At 43.4% G+C, this 21,567-nt stretch overlaps 2 protein-coding genes across 2 annotated transcripts in view; both read left to right on the top strand.

Moving 5' to 3' along the window:
* Positions 1-782: 782 nt before the first annotated feature.
* Positions 783-10,662, top strand: fam219b (family with sequence similarity 219 member B). Its single transcript, XM_079496783.1, has 6 exons — positions 783-1,198; positions 5,706-5,814; positions 7,155-7,248; positions 7,341-7,418; positions 7,990-8,041; positions 8,139-10,662. The coding sequence occupies exons 1-6, from the start codon at positions 1,121-1,123 to the stop codon at positions 8,286-8,288; spliced, it is 561 nt and encodes a 186-aa protein (XP_079352909.1). The 5' UTR covers positions 783-1,120; the 3' UTR covers positions 8,289-10,662.
* Positions 10,663-12,557: 1,895 nt separating this feature from the next.
* Positions 12,558-21,567, top strand: part of LOC306920835 (AT-rich interactive domain-containing protein 3B-like) — a 76,750-nt gene continuing 67,740 nt past the window's right edge. Inside the window, exons 1-2 of the mRNA XM_079497759.1 lie at positions 12,558-12,952; positions 13,759-14,409. Coding sequence (XP_079353885.1) covers positions 12,917-12,952; positions 13,759-14,409 — 687 coding nt within the window. The 5' untranslated portion in view covers positions 12,558-12,916. The remainder of the gene's footprint in view (positions 12,953-13,758; positions 14,410-21,567) is intronic.

Below are 21,567 nucleotides of genomic sequence, written 5' to 3'. Positions count from 1 at the left end.
GTGTGAAGAATAGACAAAAATGAGGTTTAGTTTAGTACTGGATGAAATTAATTTGTTCTTCGAAGTGCAACCTTGCAGAGATTGGAAAATTTGTTACAACAACTTACTGTGGCAGCGGTGGCCGAACGGTTTGCGGAGCGGTCTTGATACCGGAAGGTCGCCAGTTCGTATCCCCGGACCGGCACGTTAAAATTACCACCGCTGAAGTGCCCTTGAGCAAGGCATTGAACCACTACCATGAAATGTTCTATGAGCAGGGCCTGGCTGTAAACAAGTATCTGATGCTTAGTCCAGTTACCCTGGGTAAATATAGTAACTTTGCTTTGCTTTACTGAAAATAAAATCTCGCATGGACTTTTGCTAAACCTCTAGAAGAACGTTGTCTTATTATACTGAATAAAAATCACACCATATAATAGTCACTAAGCAACCACCAGAGGGTAATGACTTCCCGGGAATACTTGACAGCTACACCGACCTTTAAAACACCTATCAACATTTGTGATCCTAGAGCCTAGAGGTGTTTTTGTTTTTAATCCCATGGGGTCCTGGGGGAAAACTATTTGAACTCTAAATAGTATAACTGTATAGCACTTGAATGTTATTGTTTTGCAAATCAAAGTTATTTTTGTTTTCATCTAATCTTAAATGAACAAAGTTGTACCAGCCAGTTGACAAATCAAGTGGCAGAAGCATAATTTCTTTGAAGCCGACCTCTGCAGTAACAGTATTCAATAGGTCAACAAAATCGGTGTAACCCGTCTTGCCGGCTTGGGCGGCGGTATACCGGAAGCTGGAAAAGTCTACTCCCCTCCCATCGCGCGAGAGAGTTTCGCTTGCTAAAAAAAACAACAGATCTACAAACTTACAACGAGCCACGATACGACGCATTGAGTAGCTTGTAAATCTCATGTTTTAAGCCAAATAAGTACATGTTAAAGCCTAAGCTCGCGCGAAAGCCGCTGATCACAGATACTAGACAGTCAGCTAGCTATAGCATAGAATTTGCAGCTGACTGCAGACAACAACAGCCTAAATACATCCATGACAACAGGGCACAGCGGTCAACATGATGCCCATACTGTCACTGTGGTGTAAAGTGTGACAGTTCAACGCCAACATGATGAACGACATCATAGAGGAGCAGGAGAGAGACACCCTGTTGGATGCACAACCCAACAAGCCCTCAGACCTGACGGTATTTACAGAATAATTACTCTGTAGTTGAGTTGGTACCTCGGAGGACCAGAGCTAACGTTAGACATGAACCCAAAGTCCAGGGGGCTGTTAGTGTAAGTTATTATTGTTGTTGGGGTATTGGATCAAGACTATAATTGATGTATTTGATCTGACTTTTACTTTCTTATATCTATGATGCAAATGTCAACATCGATAAGTAGTGTTGATCCAAGGCTACTTACGTGAAAGTCTCCCTCTGTATATTTATTTTAATTAGGAGCATGTGGTTGAGGTTGATGAGGGTGCTACTGTTATTGTATCATGTACGCTTCTATACGGGGTTTTCTGTTGCCCTCTGAAAGTAGATGGTTGCTTAGCTTAACGTTGATGTCCCTGTGTGATAAGTGGGTGTAGCCCGTCTCCGGACCCCCCGGGTTGAGCTCCTTTGGACCTACCACGTAGGGTCCGGTCTCACCGGCCTCAAGCGACATGGGATGCCATCTGATTTCCTCTGACTTAGCCCTGTGCTGCGGTGTGGGTGTCACGCTGACATATTCCAAACGAAGCATATGAACGCTATAGGAGACAACGAACCATCTGACCCCCCCCGCGAACGGCTCAGAAGCCGTTAAGTATTTTTAATGTTTGTACGACCGTTTTGGCAGCTCTGAAATTCTCTCTTGTTGACATCCCATTGTACCGCCTCTCGGCATCTCGGTTGGCTAGCAGCGCCTCCCTACGCGCCTCGTAGGCGCAGCTAGCCAACCGAGATGTCAACAAGGAGGGACCGAAGAGAGCATTTCAGAGCTGGCAAAACGGTCGTACAAACATTAAAAATACTTAACGGCTTCTGAGCCGTTCGCGGGGGGGGTCAGATGGTTCGTTGTCTCCTATAGCGTTCATATGCTTCGTTTGGAATATGTCAGCGTGACACCCACACCGCAGCACAGGGCTAAGTCAGGGGAAATCAGATGGCATCCCATGTCGCTTGAATCCGGTGAGAAGGAACCCTACATAAAGTCATCAAAATGTCAGAAACTTTAACGTAGGGTTCCGAAAGGAGCTAAAGTGGGTGTTGAGGTGTGACAATATTACAGTCACACGCACACCATATCCACATGTACATATACAGCCCTTCCGTGTACAGAGACAGAACTAGAAAAAGTGCCCTTCTGGGCACAGGTCTCCACCAGGAGGATAGGAGTAGGACTGTGTGAGATGTTTGGCAAAATGTTTAGGAGTAATATAAACATGTTTTTTTGTTTGTTAGTTTTTTGCAACAATTTTCTTCATTTTGTTGAGGAAATGCAGAGTGCCTGGTGGCACTATAATAGGCCAATGTGAAAAGGGTGCCATTTCTTCATACGCCTTTAATGGCAATTGGATGATTTGAGGCATTTTGTTCCAAAAATGTGTTTTGCAAAAATCAACCTGTTGGTGGCGCTATAACAGGCCAATGTGAAAAGGGTTCCTCAGCCTAGTAAGAAAATGTGTGAAAGATTTCACGTAAATTGCATGCTGCGTTCATGATTTGAGGCTTTTGTTCAAAACGGGGCAATCTTGCAAACTGTGAAAGCCAATTATAGCCAATTAGGATGGAATATGAAATATCGGACAGATCCGACTTGAGCACATGACCATAGAGATACTGTGTAACGATTTGTGAGATTTTTGGACAGAATCTGGAGGAGTAATATAAAAAAATGTGTTTTACAAAAGTCGGCCTCCTGGTGGCGCTATAAAAGGCAGATGCGGAAAATGCAGGTCAAAGATTTGTCATTGGCCTCTAGGGAGTGTGCATGCAACGTTTCACGCAGATCGGTGCAGTTTTAGGTAAAACATGTGAAAAGCTGCCTCATGGTGGCGCTATAACAGGCCGTTCTGGAAAATGTGGGGCAGAGGTTCATCGTTGGCATCCAGGGAGTGTGTGTGCAAAGTTTGGCATCGACCGGGTTAACGGTGCCGGAGATTAGCTGGTAACAGACGGACGGACACACACACACAAGGACGGACACACGGACGGAGTGCAAAACATACTCTCTCCCAGGGGCGCCCACTACCTATTCAAATTATTTTACTTGTTTATAAAGCTATCAATGCCTGGTCTCGCACCTTCCTACCTACATGACTGCCTGCCTAGATATGTCCCAAACCGCCCCTTCAGGTCCTCCACTGCTGACCTGCTCGATGTGCCTAAAAATGGCAACTAAGAATATGGTGAAGCAACTTTCTGCTTCTACACCGACGGCGTGGAACAAACTCCCACTATACCTTCGACAGGCAGCCTCTGTAGGCATTTTTGAGTGGTGCAGCCACTCCAAGGAACAGCAATGTCCCTATTTCCATCCCTATGTCCGTCGTCCATCCATATGTACCTATGTTTAGGGTACCAATAGGGGCAAAGGTGGCGCTGTTGTGCTAGAAACAGAGAGAGAGACAGTGTTGCATTGTTGCCTGCTAATTACAATGTGGAGCGTGCATGAGAGAGAGTGTTGTCTACTAATCGTTTTCGCCGGCTGCCGGGCGCGACTGCATTAATAACTTTGGGGCAGGCCCGTCTAGAGTTTGAATGGACAGATATCAGTCAAAAGGGAGATATCGAAGAGGAAGGAAGGATCAACATATGGAATATCAGAACAGGTCAGGCGGTCAGCTCCATATATGGAGATCTAAGGGTTTGAGGTTTGAGGTCAGATGTAGAGTTGCTGGCCAATATTGATGACATCAGGGATCTCCATATGTGGGCTAGTTAATATTGATCCCTGATGATGTCACGTGATGTCATGTGCTCCATCCCCGATGATATCATGTGCTCCATCCCTGATGATGTCACGGGCCCCGACCAACACACAAACTAACGGGAAATGCGCGATTCCATAGTTAACAATTATTATTGTTATTATTATTATTATATTGTATAAATTTGTGTTAATCAAGATTTTACAAGACCTCGCAGCGTGATCTTGTAGATTACGCTCAAGCGGCTCAACTATTTTCACAGCTATTTTCGGATAATGTTACCTTCAGAATAGGGATGCTAGGGTTCAAGAGGTTAATGTAAGAGAGCGAGAGAGAGAGAAATCCTATCAGAGAAAATGGGGTTGCCCACTTGCCCCCCTGTAGTAACTCTAAGGAGTCCCGGACACATCCTGAAGATCCATGATATAGGCATATGGTGTAATAGCCAAGTGTTGTAATGTAATATGCCAGAAGCTTATGTACAGAATACAAATACGGGCTGTATTTGTATTCTGTACATAAGCTTATAACTACTTAATCACTCATATAGATTTGTTTCTGATGTTTTCCTTTATCAAAAGATAAGGCAGACTCATGTAAACAACATGCCACTGTTGAAACACAACTGCCATCTGCTTGCTAGAACATCATGTTTTCTATCTATTCCTAGATTCCTGATAAACAGCTAAAATACACCCTCATCCAAGACCTACTGGGTGCTGGATCAAAAAAGTTAATTAGTATATAAGAATACAAATCCGCACACCAGTATTGTTGCTCCCAAATGCAAATTTACTTCGTAAATGTTTAGTAAAAGTGCAATTGGGAGCAGCAATACTGGTGTGTTTTTTTATTTTTATCTTCTTTCTATTCCTGTTCATACCCTGACCTCATCAGTTATGAAATCGTCACTAATGTGGCTTGTGCAAAGGTGCATCAATTCTTTATGTTACGGTACCTGGTGTCACCTTGTTCTAAGCGGAGAGCCTTACAATTCAGAATCAAATTTATTGTCACATAACAGGTTTACAGGTGTAAAGAACTGGGTGGAGTTGCGCAAGCTCCATCATTTTGTTTTTCAGAAAGGGAGACGAAGAAAAAGGAGGGAGCACAGTCTGGGAGAGTGAGAGCAGGAAGAAAACAAACCTGTAAAGACACATGTCAACAAAAAGAGAACAAAAGAAAATCAACTTGATATCTACATAGATAGTTACACATAGCACCCAGAACACCCACAACAGAGCTTTATCTTTTATATGTGGTATGGTCCAGGCCAGGCTGGACAAGAACTACAGCTGAAAGTGTCTAACTGGAAGTATGGGAAGTAGAGGGCTATAAGTTCCAGTAGGCTGGACAACATGTAGCTCTGTACTGTACTTCCGGCAGTAGTCCTTTTCCAGGCTTTATCTCGTAGTGAGATGCCGATAAGACTGGGAAGGGAACAAAGTTAGATCTAGGCTAAAGCCAGACAGCTTGTCAAATGTATTGTTCATGTGGAGTGGATCATGTAATGGACCAATATGATCAGCGTGAGTGGCAGCGGTGGCCGAACGGATTGCGGAGCGGTCTTGATACCGGAAGGTCGCCAGTTCGAATCAGCGGTCCGACACGTTAAAATTACCACCGCTGAAGTGCCCTTGAGCAAGGCATTGAACCACTACCATGAAATGTTCTATGAGCAGGGCCTGGCTGGAAACAAGTTCTTGAGCTTAGCCCAGATACCCTGGGTAAATATAGTAACTTTGCTTTAACTTTGATCAATAAATATAATTCTGATGGACTCTCAGGCTCCTGCTAGCAGCACACGGCCCAAAACCACAGATGGAGTTTTCAGGCCTGTGGAGAAGCGAGGCCCTTACATTATGTCCAAAGCTCCAGCCATCCACCTCAAACTACGTAAGTAAGCTGTTGACTCACGGGCACCAATAATAGGTTCTCTCTTTCCCTGTCTAAAGTACTTATTTCATTGTGCCCCTCATGGTTTTGCTCTTGGTTCAAAGAAACACAATGGTAGCATTGTTTAATATTTTATTTTATTTTATACCTTTATTTTACCTTTATTCAACAAGGCAAGACAAATTACAAACAGATTAATTCCAAAATGGGTAGAACAGGTGTACTAGGGTCTCAGGAAACACAATAATCAAGATTTCATTGGTAAGGCTTACCCTCTCAGTATTACTTCAGACGTAAGCGCCCCTCCAGAGATACTTCCGGGTCCTACTTTTGTGTCACTTTTGTGTCCCCATAGAGTTATACTGTGTCCCTCCGTCAGACTAAATGAAACAACTACGAAAGTCTAATTTTACCGCTTTCCTTGCAACAACAAAGCTACTGGTCTCCCAAATCTGGCTGTGACAGGGCGTCTGCCCCACACTGAATACTATCGCCATTTTATTGAATTGTGTCAACTAAATCCTCCATTAGAGATCGTATTAATGCAAACTAGATTCAACATACTCAACCCTGCCTGCACACATTCTAAATATGCCCCCGAAATATTGTACTGAGCAAATGGACTGTTACCACCTTCAATAATAATGATAATAATTGTCTTGTGTAGGACTACAAAATGACGTCGGACTTAAATACAGAATAGTCTCAATCTCAGAGAAAAAGAGACAGGTTTTTTTTCCCATTTGGGAAGACGTAAGAAGCACAATCAGTCACAGACATTGCTATGTTGGTGACATTGTAAACACTAACAATTTACAATTTAGGCATTTAGCAGACGCTCTTTATTCAGAGCGACTTACAGTACGTATACATCAAATGCAGAGATACAGTGTAGTGCCTTGGTAATCTAGCATCATAGGTAAACCAAGAATTTAGAATTCTTCTAAACAATATAATATAAATAATATTAATCTGTAGTCTGTACAGGTCAACAAATTAATCTAGCATCTGTCTAAATAACCGTTGCAGAAGACTGCCACATTGTGTTTACCTGAAATCTCCTATGGTTATAGACTCACTCGCAGTCTCGCACACAGTGTCATTGATAGTATTATGACTTTCTGACCCATAGCCTATTATGTTGTGACATAGGTGGAAGCATACCTGAGGCTAATCAATTCTGCAGAATTATGTGTGTGATGGCATGTGCTTGTGTATGTGCATGACACGCTCAGCATTCCTCATTCCTCTGCAAAAGGACATTTTCATGGAAACTGTATATATTTATACAGCTTAAATGCGTAAACTGTGAATTTTGTGGTACTTGTGGCTGTTTACAGAAAAGCACAGGGAGATGGCACGGAAAGCTCTGAAGAAGAAAGCTCTTAACTCAGGGGCCCCAATGATGCACCAACCCAGACCAGGATCTAAGAGGTGAGAGATAGAGAGAACCTTTTATGATGTACGCATGATTGGAATGAGAATACTTTGGTTAGTTCATCAAGTTTTTCCTGTTCCTCTTGTAGAACTGTGAAGTACAATAAGGGATATGCAGCTTTGAGTCAGCATCCTGAAGAAACTTTGGTTGCACTCGACTCCGACAGGTAAAACTATAGTGGCTGTAAAGTCACCGATCTTACTGCAGAGCTTAAAGGAGAATTTCGGACTAGAAGGCTTTCTTACCTTTTTTTGTAGTTGTTACGTTGCCACCAAAGAGGTCCAGGTGTTATTTTGTGCAAAAGTGCATTATTAGCTATTTCCTCTACCATAAGCCCTCAATGAGGGTTGGGTTTTTGTGCTAATTCGCTTATTTCCATCGAAATAAGTAGTAAAGTGTGCTGCTTGGGATACTATTTACATTATGAAGAGAGGATATATACCAAAAAATCACACCCGTGTGAACTGAGTGGTGTCTTATATAGCCTGATCAGCTGTGGTCTGACGTAATGTCTGACGTAATGAAATCACACCCGGGTGATCTGGGTGACCGTAGCAACCATTCTCATTTTTTCTGCACAGACAGACAGACAGACAGACAGACAGACAGACTAACAAAGCCAGTTGTAGGAGTGGTTTACACCACTCAAAAATTGAGCGATGGAAATAAGCAAATTATTAGCACAAAAACCCAATGCCCCATTCAATTCAATACAATTCATCTTTTTTACCCCATAGTGATGAAGAGGTTGATTTTGAGCAGTATTCTTCTGGTTACTCTTCAGCTGAGGTGAGTGTACTGCATGGAAGTTTGACACATCAAACTAACCAACCTGTCACCCACCATGTGAATCTCTCACTGAGGTATTTCTGTCTGGTTTCACCAGGTTCACCCTGACTTAAGCCAGCAGCTGTTGAAGGACGGCTACCGCCTGGACGAGATCCCAGATGATGAGGACCTAGATCTCATTCCGCCCAAAGCCGTGGGCACCTCGGTGTGTTGCTGCGGAGAGGGCCTGTCCTGCTCCGTGCAGTGAGGCCACAATTGGTGCCGTGACCTGAACACAAGCTGGGAATCAGCCCTGTTCTCCCCTGACTTTAGGTACCATTAACATGCGGCTTCCTGTTCCCCTGTTACTCCACTGCCTGGGTATGGAAGCCCTTGTATCACTAAAACTAAGCACCTGTTTACGCAGGGCTGTATGCACTATGCAGTGCACCTGATGTTCTCACCAAAGCATCGATGGACATCAGCCCATGCCTTAGCCACCGTGACCGCAAAAGGTCAACCTTTTTTCTTCTGATAGGATGGGGCAAAACAAACTCTGTGACCACTCTGAATAGAGTGGCAGAGCCGTTCTTCTTCGGGGATTCACTCAGTGACCTGCTTTCTTGTCCACTGTGCTCAGAAGCTCTGCAGCCACTCCATAAAGGGATAATACTATGTATGCACACAATATTGTTCTACATAATGTACTAAAACAAGTGTTTTCAGCTCTTCTGTGAATTTGCGATGTCCCTATTGTCACATGAAGTCCTTATAGACCTGCCTGGAACGTGAACATTCCTATGCTGTTTCACATTGATTAGCCCTTCTCTGTAATAATTGGCTTCATTATTTACTCTTGGTTCATTATTTAGTCTTTGCAAGTGATGCTCCATTGGGTGTAACGTTACAGTACTACACATAGATTTGTTCAACAGACGGATACAGAATAGGTTTAGACAGGATCCCAACTTGCTGATGAGAGCACAGCTAGCCATGTTTTATTGATTGCCTTGCCAACTTTGGTAGTAAGGGCTAAATGGAGATAGTTCTTTCTGCAATTATGCAGTAATATTTATGTAAGTTGAATGCAACCTTTAGGGAGCTACGCTTTTACTGTAATCAAGGGAACCTCAACAGGGCTTTGCTGTGCCTCAGACCTATTAAATCACTGTCATGCCCTTAATCACAGTAAAAGAACCCCAGCTAGGCTATTATTTTTACATTCAGTACTCCCTCACACAAACACTTTTCATTAAGAAAAGGTTTAGGCTATGGCTAGTACGCTCATAAAATAGTACCTCTCTTTGTAGTATTGGATACTTTAGTCTTTGTTCTTGTTGTGCCTGAAGTCTCAGACTTCATTAAACATGTTACATTGCACGCTGTCATTAGGGAAACCACAGACCACGACAGTGACTCACCCATCCACCTATATGTTCTGTACATGGGGAAACGTACAAACATATGTTGTTATTCATGATTCATATCATTTACTCTTAAAACTAAGTCACTTTCTACATGTGTGTCTCTTGAGTTATGTTGTATAGGACAACAAATGTGATCTGCTCTACACAAATCGGACAGATGTGCCTAGAAACACTTAAAATTAGCTGCACTGTATGAAAGAGGAGATTTCTGGCTTTATAACTACGTGAACATACGCCATAAATAATACAAATTTGAAAAACAGAAATGTGAATTTCAATTCAAATTCTATTCATACCATTATTGTGCCAGTTTAACAACAGCTGTCTAAAACATTCTGTTACCATGTCACCCGACATTTACAATTTGCCATACTGTATTATTTCCAGTCCAGAATTCAACACAATATTTATTTTTATAAATGAGTTTAAGCCACATCTGTTTCATTTTAGGTGTAGCATGTCACATACATTATGGGCAAGTGTCCCAAGCTAAAGTAAACACAGACACTGTTCTAAAATGATGATTATTATTTTGTATTGTTTTTACCACTTTAACACTATATACTTTATTGACCCGAGTCCCCCAGGGATCTACAATTGGTCCCCTCCTTTTTCCCTCTACACCAAATCTATGCACCGAAAATAACTGTTCTACGCGCTCACAATACGCTGTGGCTCGCAACGTGTTGTGAGATTGTAGGCCGGCTATTTTCGTCAAATGTTCATCTTTCTTATTACATGCCCATGGCAAAATACTGTATTTGTTGGCATGTCTTGATTTCTTTCTATTTTCCCATTTACACACTGTGTATTTCTGCCCACTCATGTTACAGTCTGAATTACATATAATTTCAGTATCTTTGTAGCTGTTTATTGTATAAACAATGCATTGTCTTTGTGTGTGTGTGTGTGTGTGTGTGTGTGTGTGTGTGTGTGTGTGTGTGTGTGTGTGTGTGTGTGTGTGTGTGTGTGTGTGTGTGTGTGTGTGTGTGTGTGTGTGTGTGTGTGCACGTGCGTGCACGTGCGTGTGTGTGGAGTTCGTAGGTCATTGTGTGAGGGCCTGAGAGGGACTACAGTAAATACATTTATGCTTTGCTAGCTGCTGACTACATACAACACAACAATACATGTATGGAGGATGGATATGTCAGGGTTCCTAAGCTGAAAACTCTGATAAATAATGAAGAAGTATTTGATCATTTCTAGATATTCAAGTTATACCTCATAGCTTCTTAAAAAGTGGAGTTGGGGGGGGGGGGGCTCTGTATTAGTAAAGGAAAACATTGAATCAAAAATGTTCTGATTGATGTAATACTGCCTCTTGTGTGTATGCAGACTCCACTATCACTATTCAGTGTATGCTATATTTGATGTAAGACATGGAGAGATATAATAGTGTATATAGTTCTATAGTGTATTGATAATGATAATGTATTCAGCCCTAGATAAATTAACTTTTGCATGTCAATGAACACTGTCTAGGAACCCTGATATATAAATAACAAATGGTGATAGTCAATTCACTATTTTCAGTTCAAGAGGTGGATTCAGTGGATTCTGTCACAGTCATAGAAGTTACAGTTTCCATTTAAATGTTCTCTAGCATGACCATTGTAAGAACACAGGAAGCAATTTATTGTATCACTAAGTGGCTCAAGTTCAAATTTAAATGCAATTTAAAAGACTCTTGATTGAAATTAAGTGTGATTCAGAACCTTTTTTATTTTTTAAGAACCCCCCAGTTTGGTATGCATTAGGCCACAGAACCCCATTTGATGGAATGTTTCTATCTCTGGGACCCCAATCTATACTGTAAATATTCACCTTGTATACTCTCAGTCTCAGTTGAGTTACAGGCCCACTTTTTTTCTCCCTGGAAATAAAAACGTCTGGGTTTCCGAGGCTACAGGCCCACAAGTGTCCCATTTGGATCCTGCTGGTCATCGGACCCGATCGACCAAAAAACAGTGTATTGACCCCAAATTGACTATTGTTTATGCAGATTTAATGAAAAAAGATTGCACTCAACAGCAGTGGTCAGTAGCAGGCACACTATTATGACTTGTCAACAGCAGTGGTCAGTAGCAGGCACACTATTATGACTTGCCTGTACTATGCAAATAAATGGACAATCTGCTTTAAATAACCAACAATGTTGTGACAATATACCAAGTGTTACTGAGTGCTAAATGCAATAACTTGAATTGTTATTTTGACAAAGAAAACACAAATCTTTTGTATTTGAGTATGCTGTGTTTTGCTTTATTCAATAAAATTATAGGCATATATACTCTACCATGATGTAAAACATTTGTCATTCATAATTCTTTTATTTTTTATTTTGCAAGTACATGATTTTCTGTACACTACATTTCAAATATAAATATACATTTCTACATTTTTAGGAAGGGACTCTTGGGAGACCCAAACTTAATATTTGATTAATGAACCATTTTAGGCCCTAGTGAAAAGGGCTATTCCAGCTATTTCCCTTATTTTTTTAAAATATCTGATCTTTGTCTTCAATACAGCAATGCATTGATTTGTCATTCTGTAACATCTTGCCAGACTTAAGTTGCCATAAAAGGTTCATAATCATATATTGCAGTTACAGGGAGTAGGCGGTAGCTTGATAATTCCCCTTTTTAGGCAATACTCCCCACGCCCACACGGGGGAAGCATTGTCTCTTAACCTGGATTTGTTGCAATATTGAGACGTGTAATTGACATAAGCTATTGTAGGGCTGTCACACGGTACATTTTGGCGTGAATATTATTACTTTTTCAGACCCGATGGTCATCGCGATAAAGCATTTGACATGCTTTTATGTTGAACGCAATCGAATACGTGTGTGTGTGTGTGTGTGTGTGTGTGTGTGTGTGTGTGTGTGTGTGTGTGTGTGTGTGTGTGTGTGTGTGTGAGTGTGAGAGAGTCAGTGTTTGGGGACAGATAAGCAATCAGAGGATCGGTCCTCCAACTGTATGTTCAATTTATTTCTATTATTAGCAGAGACATTGGGGGTTGCACTGCAGCAAGCCGGAGCAGAGAGAGAGTATTTGCATGGTGGTGTAATGTAACGTAAGTAAACTGTGAAACTTGTTGCTGCGACTGGGCGGGTCCTACAGGCTGGGGTGGGTGGTGGGGGGGTGTAATTGAAGAGGAGGAAAATCGAGTCGAGGGAGTTACCTCAACGAGATATGAGATCGGGCCATTTTCGTGTGTCGGTCCTCCTTTTTTATATTAACTGAGGATCAAGAAGAAAGAAAAGGGGAAAAATCAGGGGGGAGAAAAAAAATTCTATCGGAGAAGGTCGAAGAGAAACGTTTTCTTTCTGCTGGCGATCAAGTCGATCATTCTCCCTTGCCGTGTGCATGCACATTTTTATTCCTCCGTGTGTTTACAAGTGATTGAAAGCGTGCCAGCGACGAGGGACGACGAGCAGCCAGCCCAGCCAGCCAGGAAGGAGGGATGGTGGATAATTCCGGTAGCAGCAAGGCACAAATGGTGAGTTGTTCCCCCGCTTGGCGCTGCGCCCAGCCCGGCCTGCGGTTGTGACATAACCCGGGGTTCCTCATTTATTTATCACTACAACACCGGAGGCTGCTTGACACATTGTCCACACAAGTGCTCGTTTTAATCGCGTTATGAGCGATTATGTGGGGTTAAACAAAACATAACAAAATACGTAGTGTATTTGGCAACTATGCACATTTGGCTTTGACACATTTTCCAAACTTTTATAAGCTACTTTGTGAGGGTCGGGGCCCTGGTTACACTAATTGCTGAATGTTTCCAAAAAAATCAGTTACAGTGTTTCTGATTAAGAACATACTTCAACTTCAGCCCAGTCTGTCTGATTGCACTTTAATTACTATAGATGCAAATGCTTATTGTCTAATCAAATATACGTGGGGCATAGAAAACATTCTTCTGGGGGGGCGACAGATTAAGTGTCTGTGCTTGTTGCAATTCTTTTATCACCTTTTTTTTGCCTCTGTGGTGCTACTATGAGGAGCCCTATATCCTATATGTGAGTGTGACGCACTTATTGTGTTACGTTTGTAATGTATGCTGGTCGGATATGTAGCCACTTAAACGCGCGTGCTCGTGGCGCGTGTTTGGCCCAGTTTCAATGTTTTGTTTCCCTTGTAAGCCTTTTTATTTCCTTGCTCTGACAGTACACTGTAACAGCAAGCACCCGTCCCACCCGATCCTCTATAACCAGGGCAGTGTGTCATCATTGTAAATATTACATTGGATTTGGCTCTAGGGTTTTGCTCACCAGTGTTTACCTCCTCTCTCCCTTACAGCCCAGTATGTCACAGGAGTCCAGTGTTGGTGGTGGCTATCCGTCAGGAGCCTCTGCAGGAGGGATGAAGCTCGAGGCAGTCATGGAGCAGCTCCAGCGGCAGCAACAGGCTCGGCTGGAGATGGAACGCAAAGAGAGGAGGCTCCGTGAGGCCCACATTATGTACGCCCAGCAGGTCGCTGCGCAACAGGCCATCCTGGCTGCGGCCCGCGCCTCTGGGGCGGGCTTCATGGGCAAGGGCATGACCGGAGGGGTCCCCATGGGAGGGCCGCTGCTGCCCCGTGTCTCCAACCAGAGCAGTGTGGACTCTGAGAGGGAAGACGAGGAGGATAGGGGACGGGATTCGGGCGAAGACGATGAAGACGAGGAGGAGATGATGGAGGGGGACGAAGGTAGCGAAGAGGAAGAGGAGCGCAGCGCCAGTGGCCTGGAGTTTCTCCGCAAGCAGACGCTGGCCTTGCAGCAGAGCGCCACGCGCCTCCCTCCCACGCGCCCTTTCCCCAGCTACACTACCTCGACCCCCCAGCATGCCTCCTCGCCCCCCGTCAGGGTGAAGCAGGAGCCTGACGAGGGTCTGTCCCCCGCAGGGCCCCACGCTGCCACCTCTCCCAATGGACAGGGTGACTGGAGCTTCGACGATCACTTCAAACAGGTCAGCCCGACACCTTGGCTCCCCGCCAGCACGTTTCCTTCATTATGTCAGTTCCTGTTTTTGTCTGTTCTTAGTTATACCTTCAAACCACACAGCTGCACTACTCCTTAAACCACGTGCGCACATTTATAGCCGCCTGCCTGGTGGGTGTATGAAGAACGCAGAATTGCGCCGTCCGAAAAGGTTCTTGCTCGTTACGTCTGTAGATTTCTCCTTCGAGCTCTAATCTGCCTTCAAAGTGCCTGGTATCTGCTCAAACACAGTTGGTCAACACAGAGCCACCTCGTCAAAACACAGATGTCCCTCTGCTGTTTAGCATCATCCTTTCACTCTTTTCCACTCTCCTGTTGTGTGTTTACCCACTGCTCATCCCACCCCTTCAGCCCCCTGTTGTGACGGTCGGTTTAATCTTGGCTCCTGTACAAACCACTCAGGCGGTGTTTCTTCAAATCTCTGTAGAGGCCCAGACCGCCCACTGATTTGTGGCCAAAAATCCTCCCTCTTAGTGGGTCCTGGCAAAGGGCCAGGCTCCGGGGCGCTACACGGTTCACGCTTGCTGACACTGGCTCTCATTCTGCGCTCTCTGTTTCCTGTTTAATCTCTCGTCGTCTCTTTTTCTCATCTTCTCTCCATCTCGTTCTTTTTCGGTCTCTCGTTCCCTCTAATTATCTCTCTTTATCTATCTCGTTCACTCTCTTTCTCGGTGTGTCTTACTCAGCGCTGCGCAGACCTTGGCTCAGGTCCAGGTAGAGGAGTCAGCGAAGGCAGGGCTGCTTGCTGGAAGTCTGCGGGTGGTTGGCTGGGTCGGCAGACTCGGCACGCGGCACTCATGGGGTGGGAGGGTTAGACAGCTTCTAAACAGTAGCCGCTCTTTACTACACTACACCCCCTCAAGTGTTTCGGCTGTGCGCCAAGTGCACTTTTTCCTTGAAGGTAAATATTGCCTCATCGCCATGTTACAGTGTGCTGGAATGCTGCGTGTGTGTGTGTGTGTGTGTGTGTGTGTGTGTGTGTGTGTGTGCGCGTGTGTGCGTGCGCGACATCACCGTTCGGGAAGTAGAAAAGGTTGAGGAGAGCCCAACAACAGTTGGTTCATGGTTATTAAAAGCTGGTATTTGCTCAGCAGTACAGCAGTGTTAGAGGACATATCTGTGCAATCAGTGGGAGGAGCATGCAGCGCTATCATTTGCCGGATTTTATTACTGGCTATTTAAAGGGAAATGTCTTTGGACGGTGCGTAGCTGTGTAGCAAACATTTCCAAATTTAGCCCCCTCTCAGCAGCACAGGCATGATGGCTGATGGGGAAGTTTAAAAATGACATTGGGATTGAACCCAGCAGCCTCAGTGTTCATTTAACCACATGACGTCTAGTGTCCCTCCCTAATATATTCTGGACATGTTGTATATAGGCGAACATGCCGCAAACAGCAGATCTACAAGCTCACAACGCACCACAATGCATTGTGAGCTTGTAGATGTAGATTGACTATTTTCGCTATTTCGCTTGCCTGTCCATTTTTGGGTCGCACTCAAAGTGACCCACAAATCCATGATGAGATTTACTGTAATGGAGTAGTAGTAATAGTAGAATAAATACTTGTCCAGTAAACTACCAGTGGCTCTTTTCTGGACAGAAAACAGGGTCTGCTGTTCAGCCAGATAGGCAGCGCCATTATCTCCCAGTAGAAAGTGTCTGAAATGGAGTCGGACTTCATTGTTCTTGGTGAGAATGAGAATGAGAGCTGGTGGTATTGTTGGTGTTGTACACTATGTGTGAACGCCATATCACTATAAGAGATCAGGGAGAAGCTGTGCGAGACTCTAGCGGAGGCCTTGTGGTCTTCATTTGGTAGGTGAGGGAAGGGGGGGTGGTAGAGGCATCATGAGATGAGAAATGGTCTGTCTCTGTCCCTTCTTTTTTTTTTCTTCTTTTATCTTTCCTGTCATTATGTCAGCTCTGCTGTATTTAATGGTGGCTCATCTCTTCAGGCAGTTTCAGGTTGCAGTGCCGGGGGAGGGGGGCAGTGGGGTCCTGTTTTTGATGGCATTGTCTTGGAGAGGCCAGTGACGGAGCTCGGCAGATGCCGCAAATACCGTCCTCCAATAATGGCATGTGAGGTGGAGGTGGGCAGTACATTTCAGTATGTTCTTAAAAGCAATGACAGAAGGTACGGCTGGCTTGGAGTTGGCCAGCTTACACAACATTTGCATTCAGTTTTACATTGACATTTCCATTTTGAGTGGGGAAGCACCGATTGTGAAACTCTGGGCCTGTATTGATGTAAAAGAAAATCACACCTGTGTGAAGTGAGGGGCGCTCTTATCATCGTACATCATCATGACATGTTATATATGACGTAAATTCTCAATTCATTGTCAATGGGAATGAAATGTTTGTGTAGGAAAAAAATAGCCGATTTGCTCAGACACATATGACGTAAACTCTCCATTCATTGTCAATGGGAATTTAATGTTTGTGTAAGACAAAAATCACACCTGTGTGAAGTGAGGGGCGCTAATATATTAAAGTCTAACTCATGTTGATTAGGTGATATAAAACAAACGGTGCTAAAACAAACATTAAATTATCTTTATTGTTAATGGCATTTAATGTTTGTTAGGGACAAGATGATGTAAATTTTACCTTCATTGTCAATGGCGTTTTTAAAACAAACATTAAACCTGTATATAGGAGCACCACTCAAAAATAACAATTTGGACGTTGTTTCGACTCCCCTTTTGTGCGAAGGAAACAAATCGGCATTATAAAACAAAATCTGAAAGTCTTCATACCATCTTGTTTGAAGGAGTACAAATTAAATTATACAAATGTATTAAACAAACATTGATATAACCTTTCACAAAGATTTTGTGAAATATAACCGTTTCAAAAGCATTTGTGACGTTTTTGAATGATGACCTCATCCAGTTGAGCAGCAAGTGCAAAAGTAGAACAAGGTCAATATTGTAGTGTAGACAGGTGACGTTTATATGCAAACGACACAAACAGTGCTGGGTTTGGGTCACCAAGGCTCAAGTGTAACATGTTAACACTTAGAAAACAAGAGGGTGGTACATGACGTGTTGTGTCATGCTAATGTGACACAGGGTCCTGTTGGATGTCATTCCCTGCGATCAGGAACAATCATCTGCTCGTTCAATTACCCTTCTGGCACAGTCTTTCAGTACTGTACCCTGAGTGCTTACGTTTGTGTGTGCTCGGTGAGGGTCATGCTAGTGGTCCGGGGGTGGTGGAGGGGCTGACCAGACACGGGTAGCTAGTGTTATTCTGTCAGTGATGTATGTGCGGTGACCCCGGCTCTGCCCTAAACAGCAGAGTAAATAATTGTCAAACAAGCACATGGACAAAGACATCGCGCGGAGAGGAGCGCCAGGGAGGGTCAGCGGGTCCCGGGGGCCAGTGGGGGCCCACGTCGCTCCGGCCCTGTTGCACCGGCGCGGAGGGACACACACAGGCCAAGTGACCCCTGTAATCTCCCCCCAGCACTCCTTATGGTTACACATCCACACACACACACTGATAATCCTCCCATGATTAATAGATTTCTAATCATGCCTGGAGTCCATGGGGTTGTCTGTGATCCCACACGTGCCGATGAGGATGCTCCAGTCGTAGCGGTTGGTGTAACTGTTGTTTCATGTAGTAACTGAACAGAGCTGTTTCTTAAAGTATGAAAAGGCTACAGGTGTTTGGAGGTGGCGGTTGGTGGCGGTGGCGACAGAGTAGTGGCTTGTTTCTTTTGTGTGTGTGTGTGTGTGTGTGTGTCACTGGTTTACCAGTTTCCTCCTAACATTTAAATGCTCCATGGCGTTCCTGTTCGAGCTTGCCTCTTGGCAAATGAGAGAAAATGGAGCCGGTGAAGCGGCTGCAGTGCTGGACTTCATTTGCATTGTTGTGATGGCAGAGGGAAGAGGAGAGGTGACCAGGCACCCACTGGTACGATGGAAGGGATGCATCACTTAACTGGGAGCGTACCGGCTGCGACGCACACATCACAACCTGTTTGTTTGAGCGAAGCGCTGTTGCATAATTTAGCTGTCGCCCCGGCAACACATCAGGCAGGAAGTGGAGAGCTGCACAGCTGCCGGGGGTGGGGGTGGGGGGTTAGATCGATAGAAGTGCGCGTGTGATGATTGTGTGCAAGCTTTTAGAGACTGGGCCGTTTGGCTTCATTCATTTACGGCTCATTCATGATACATGAGTAGAACATTGTATTCAACAGATGGACTCGAGTACTGCATTTTGACGGGGGCGCCGCTAGCTGGCAGGATATTGTGTCGACCACATAACCGTGGCGGCACCCGTTTAATTCCGACCGGAGAGACCTGTATTGTATGTCCGTTCCCTCTCAGTTTCCTGTGTCCTAGTCCGTACATGGTCAAATTCACTGTGTGAATGTAGTTTGTACCCATTTGTAACAATATGGACGCTTCAGGGTCCATTATGGTTACATGTCTATATACACTCGGTTTTAAATGAACCGGATTTTACTGTGTACTACTGTCTTATTAAAACAAAACAATCACACCCGTGTGAAGTGAGGGGCGCTCTTATCATCTTACAACATCGAGGAGGGAATTAGGTGATGTAATGATGATGTAAAACAAACATTAAATTATCTTTATTGTTAATGGGATTTAATGTTTGTGTTGGGGACAAAACAAACATTAATTTCTCTTCATTGTCAATGGCGTTTTTAAAACAAACATTGAACTAAAAACAAACATTAAACCCTCAAATGTATGTCGTCCACCCCTCAAAATCACATACAACAAACTAAACTAAACTAAAACTATGCAAATTTATGCACAATGGAGGGCACAGGGCACCCCAATATCCGGCTTGTTGGGAAAGTGCAAGAAACCGATGCCACTGTGACATGCCCTGAAGTGAGTTTTGCGGTGGGAACCAGGAGGGATCAGTTCATCTGTGACAGTGTGTGTGACTGTGTGTGTGTGACACAGGTGTGTGTGCTCCACCGTGACCCAGTTTTCTGGCTTCTGAAAGTCATGTCAGTTTTTCTTGTGCCACAAACTGTCGGTGCATTCTAAATGGTTTAATGGCTGATTTCTTTTTTTAGCTGGGCTTATTGGTTTACTGAACTTCCTGTTATGCTGAAGTCATTAGACTGGTGTTACAGTTTATTAACCCCACAAATGCAGGTCACGCAGACAAGAAATGATTGGGTCATCATATTGGTCATTCAGTTCTAAAGTACCATTCTGTGGACACGTGAATCTTTCTTGTGTTATAAATTGTTAGATTGTAGCTATTTTAGGGTAAATATATTATGAAATAGCCCTCCTTATTGTGCTTTGATCTGGTGTATCATCCAGATTTCTCCCTGGGTTATTAAACAAGCACATAATCCATCTATGACCAGCTCTTAGTTTTGGACAGTGTGCTGCATGGTTACAGCTGAAGATGATATTCACTATGGCAGGTTGTTAAGTACTTTTCATTTTGAACTGGGATCGGATGACTGGATTCCATAAAATGCTGTGCACTGCATGCATGGCTTGTCACAAAATATGAAATGGTATTCGTCTATTGGCTGCCTACTAGTATGTACTATATTATGTGTGGAGCCGTTGTCATTAGTTATTACCAAAATAAATTATGTCAATAAATATTATTGCACACATAAGTAACGCATAACATTATTTATACACCACAAACTGTCAGGCAGAAGCCTCTCTCTAACTCTCCCAATATGTTCATTTTTCAGGAAATGAAGAAAACCTTATTTATTTATTTATTTTTAAACGAAGCAATACTGCCTCATCAATGTTGGTATTGTGACTTGTAAGATACTTGCATGGGGGTGGAGTTGGCTGATTTAGCAGACAATTTGAGGGTCCAATGCAGTTAGCTGGTTTTGTCAGAACCACTTTTTAATACTTGTAACTGGTTCAATATGTTTTTAACCCATTTTGGACTGAGGCCGATTCTAAATCCTGACCTAAGTTTTCTGAATACTGTACAAACTGTACAGAACCCCAAGAGGGGTTCCCGTCCAGAAGGGTTAGGACACCAAAAGGGGTTCCCGCCCAGAATGGGTTAGAACACCAAAAGGGGTTCCCGCCCAGAATGGGTTAACCAACACTCAGACGTAAAGGGTGTTCAATAGGATTCATTTATGAAAAAAAACATGAAAAATTGAGTTGGTTGGTTTCTGCCAGATGGCGATGATATACTGTACATCATGTATTATACATAATGTGTATTTGTTAGATGTTACAGAGACCAAGATCTGTAATTCTGTATTGTTTATAAATGCAAAGAAACAAGAAAAGAGCTAGGGTTTCAGGTTTGTCCTTGCATGTCCTCGTCTATTGCACAAGTAGAAGAGGGAATTCTCATGTTCTTCTTTCACCTCTGCAAGGAATTTGGGGTGCCTGGAGGCCCAGCTGGTTGGTTGGTTCACTTTCCACATGCTCCTTGTCCTGTCTGTCTCTCTACACTCTACACTCTCCTATATCTAATAATACGCCAATAATAATCAATGATTGCTTTATGAATCTATGCTCATCCTTTTATAGGCTTATTTCATACAATAGCACTTTAATATAATAGTATAATAAATGTGTAGTAATTTTGACCTTGAGTCTTTGACTGTAGTGCAGGAACATGTCTTCACAGTTCACATAACACTTGAACTGAAGAAGGCAACAAAATTAATGCAGTGCAGGAAAATACCCTAGACTCTAGTCTAGGCCCTCACCCCAAAATGAGTCCGACACCTCTTCCCTAGTGGCGAAATTGCATTCATTCTGATTTGTCGTTCTTTTTTAGCCTTGGATATATGCTATCTTTTTTTTCCTTAAGTTCTCTACGTCATTCATACAGTGTGATATAGGTCACCAGCAGAATCATACAGTTAAACATATATTTGTTTCATTTGTTGAATGTTCTTTGGACCCTTGGGTCACGAGGCTTCTGTCATTCGACCTGCCATTGTATGAATTTGAATCTTTTCAGTCCATTGTCAGTGGCCTGCTCAGTATCTGAAATGACCTCACAGCGGAAAAATGCAATTACTAATGGCATTTGTGATTAATGGTATGGACACTAACTGGTTAACCTAATTTCCAAATCTGGCCCCTTAACAACAATGGTGATCTCAGTACAGATG

Source organism: Electrona antarctica, assembly GCF_951216825.1.
Source record: "Electrona antarctica genome assembly, chromosome: 3".
NCBI classification, from domain to species: domain Eukaryota; kingdom Metazoa; phylum Chordata; class Actinopteri; order Myctophiformes; family Myctophidae; genus Electrona; species Electrona antarctica.
This window is presented reverse-complemented; position numbering and strand designations above follow the sequence as displayed.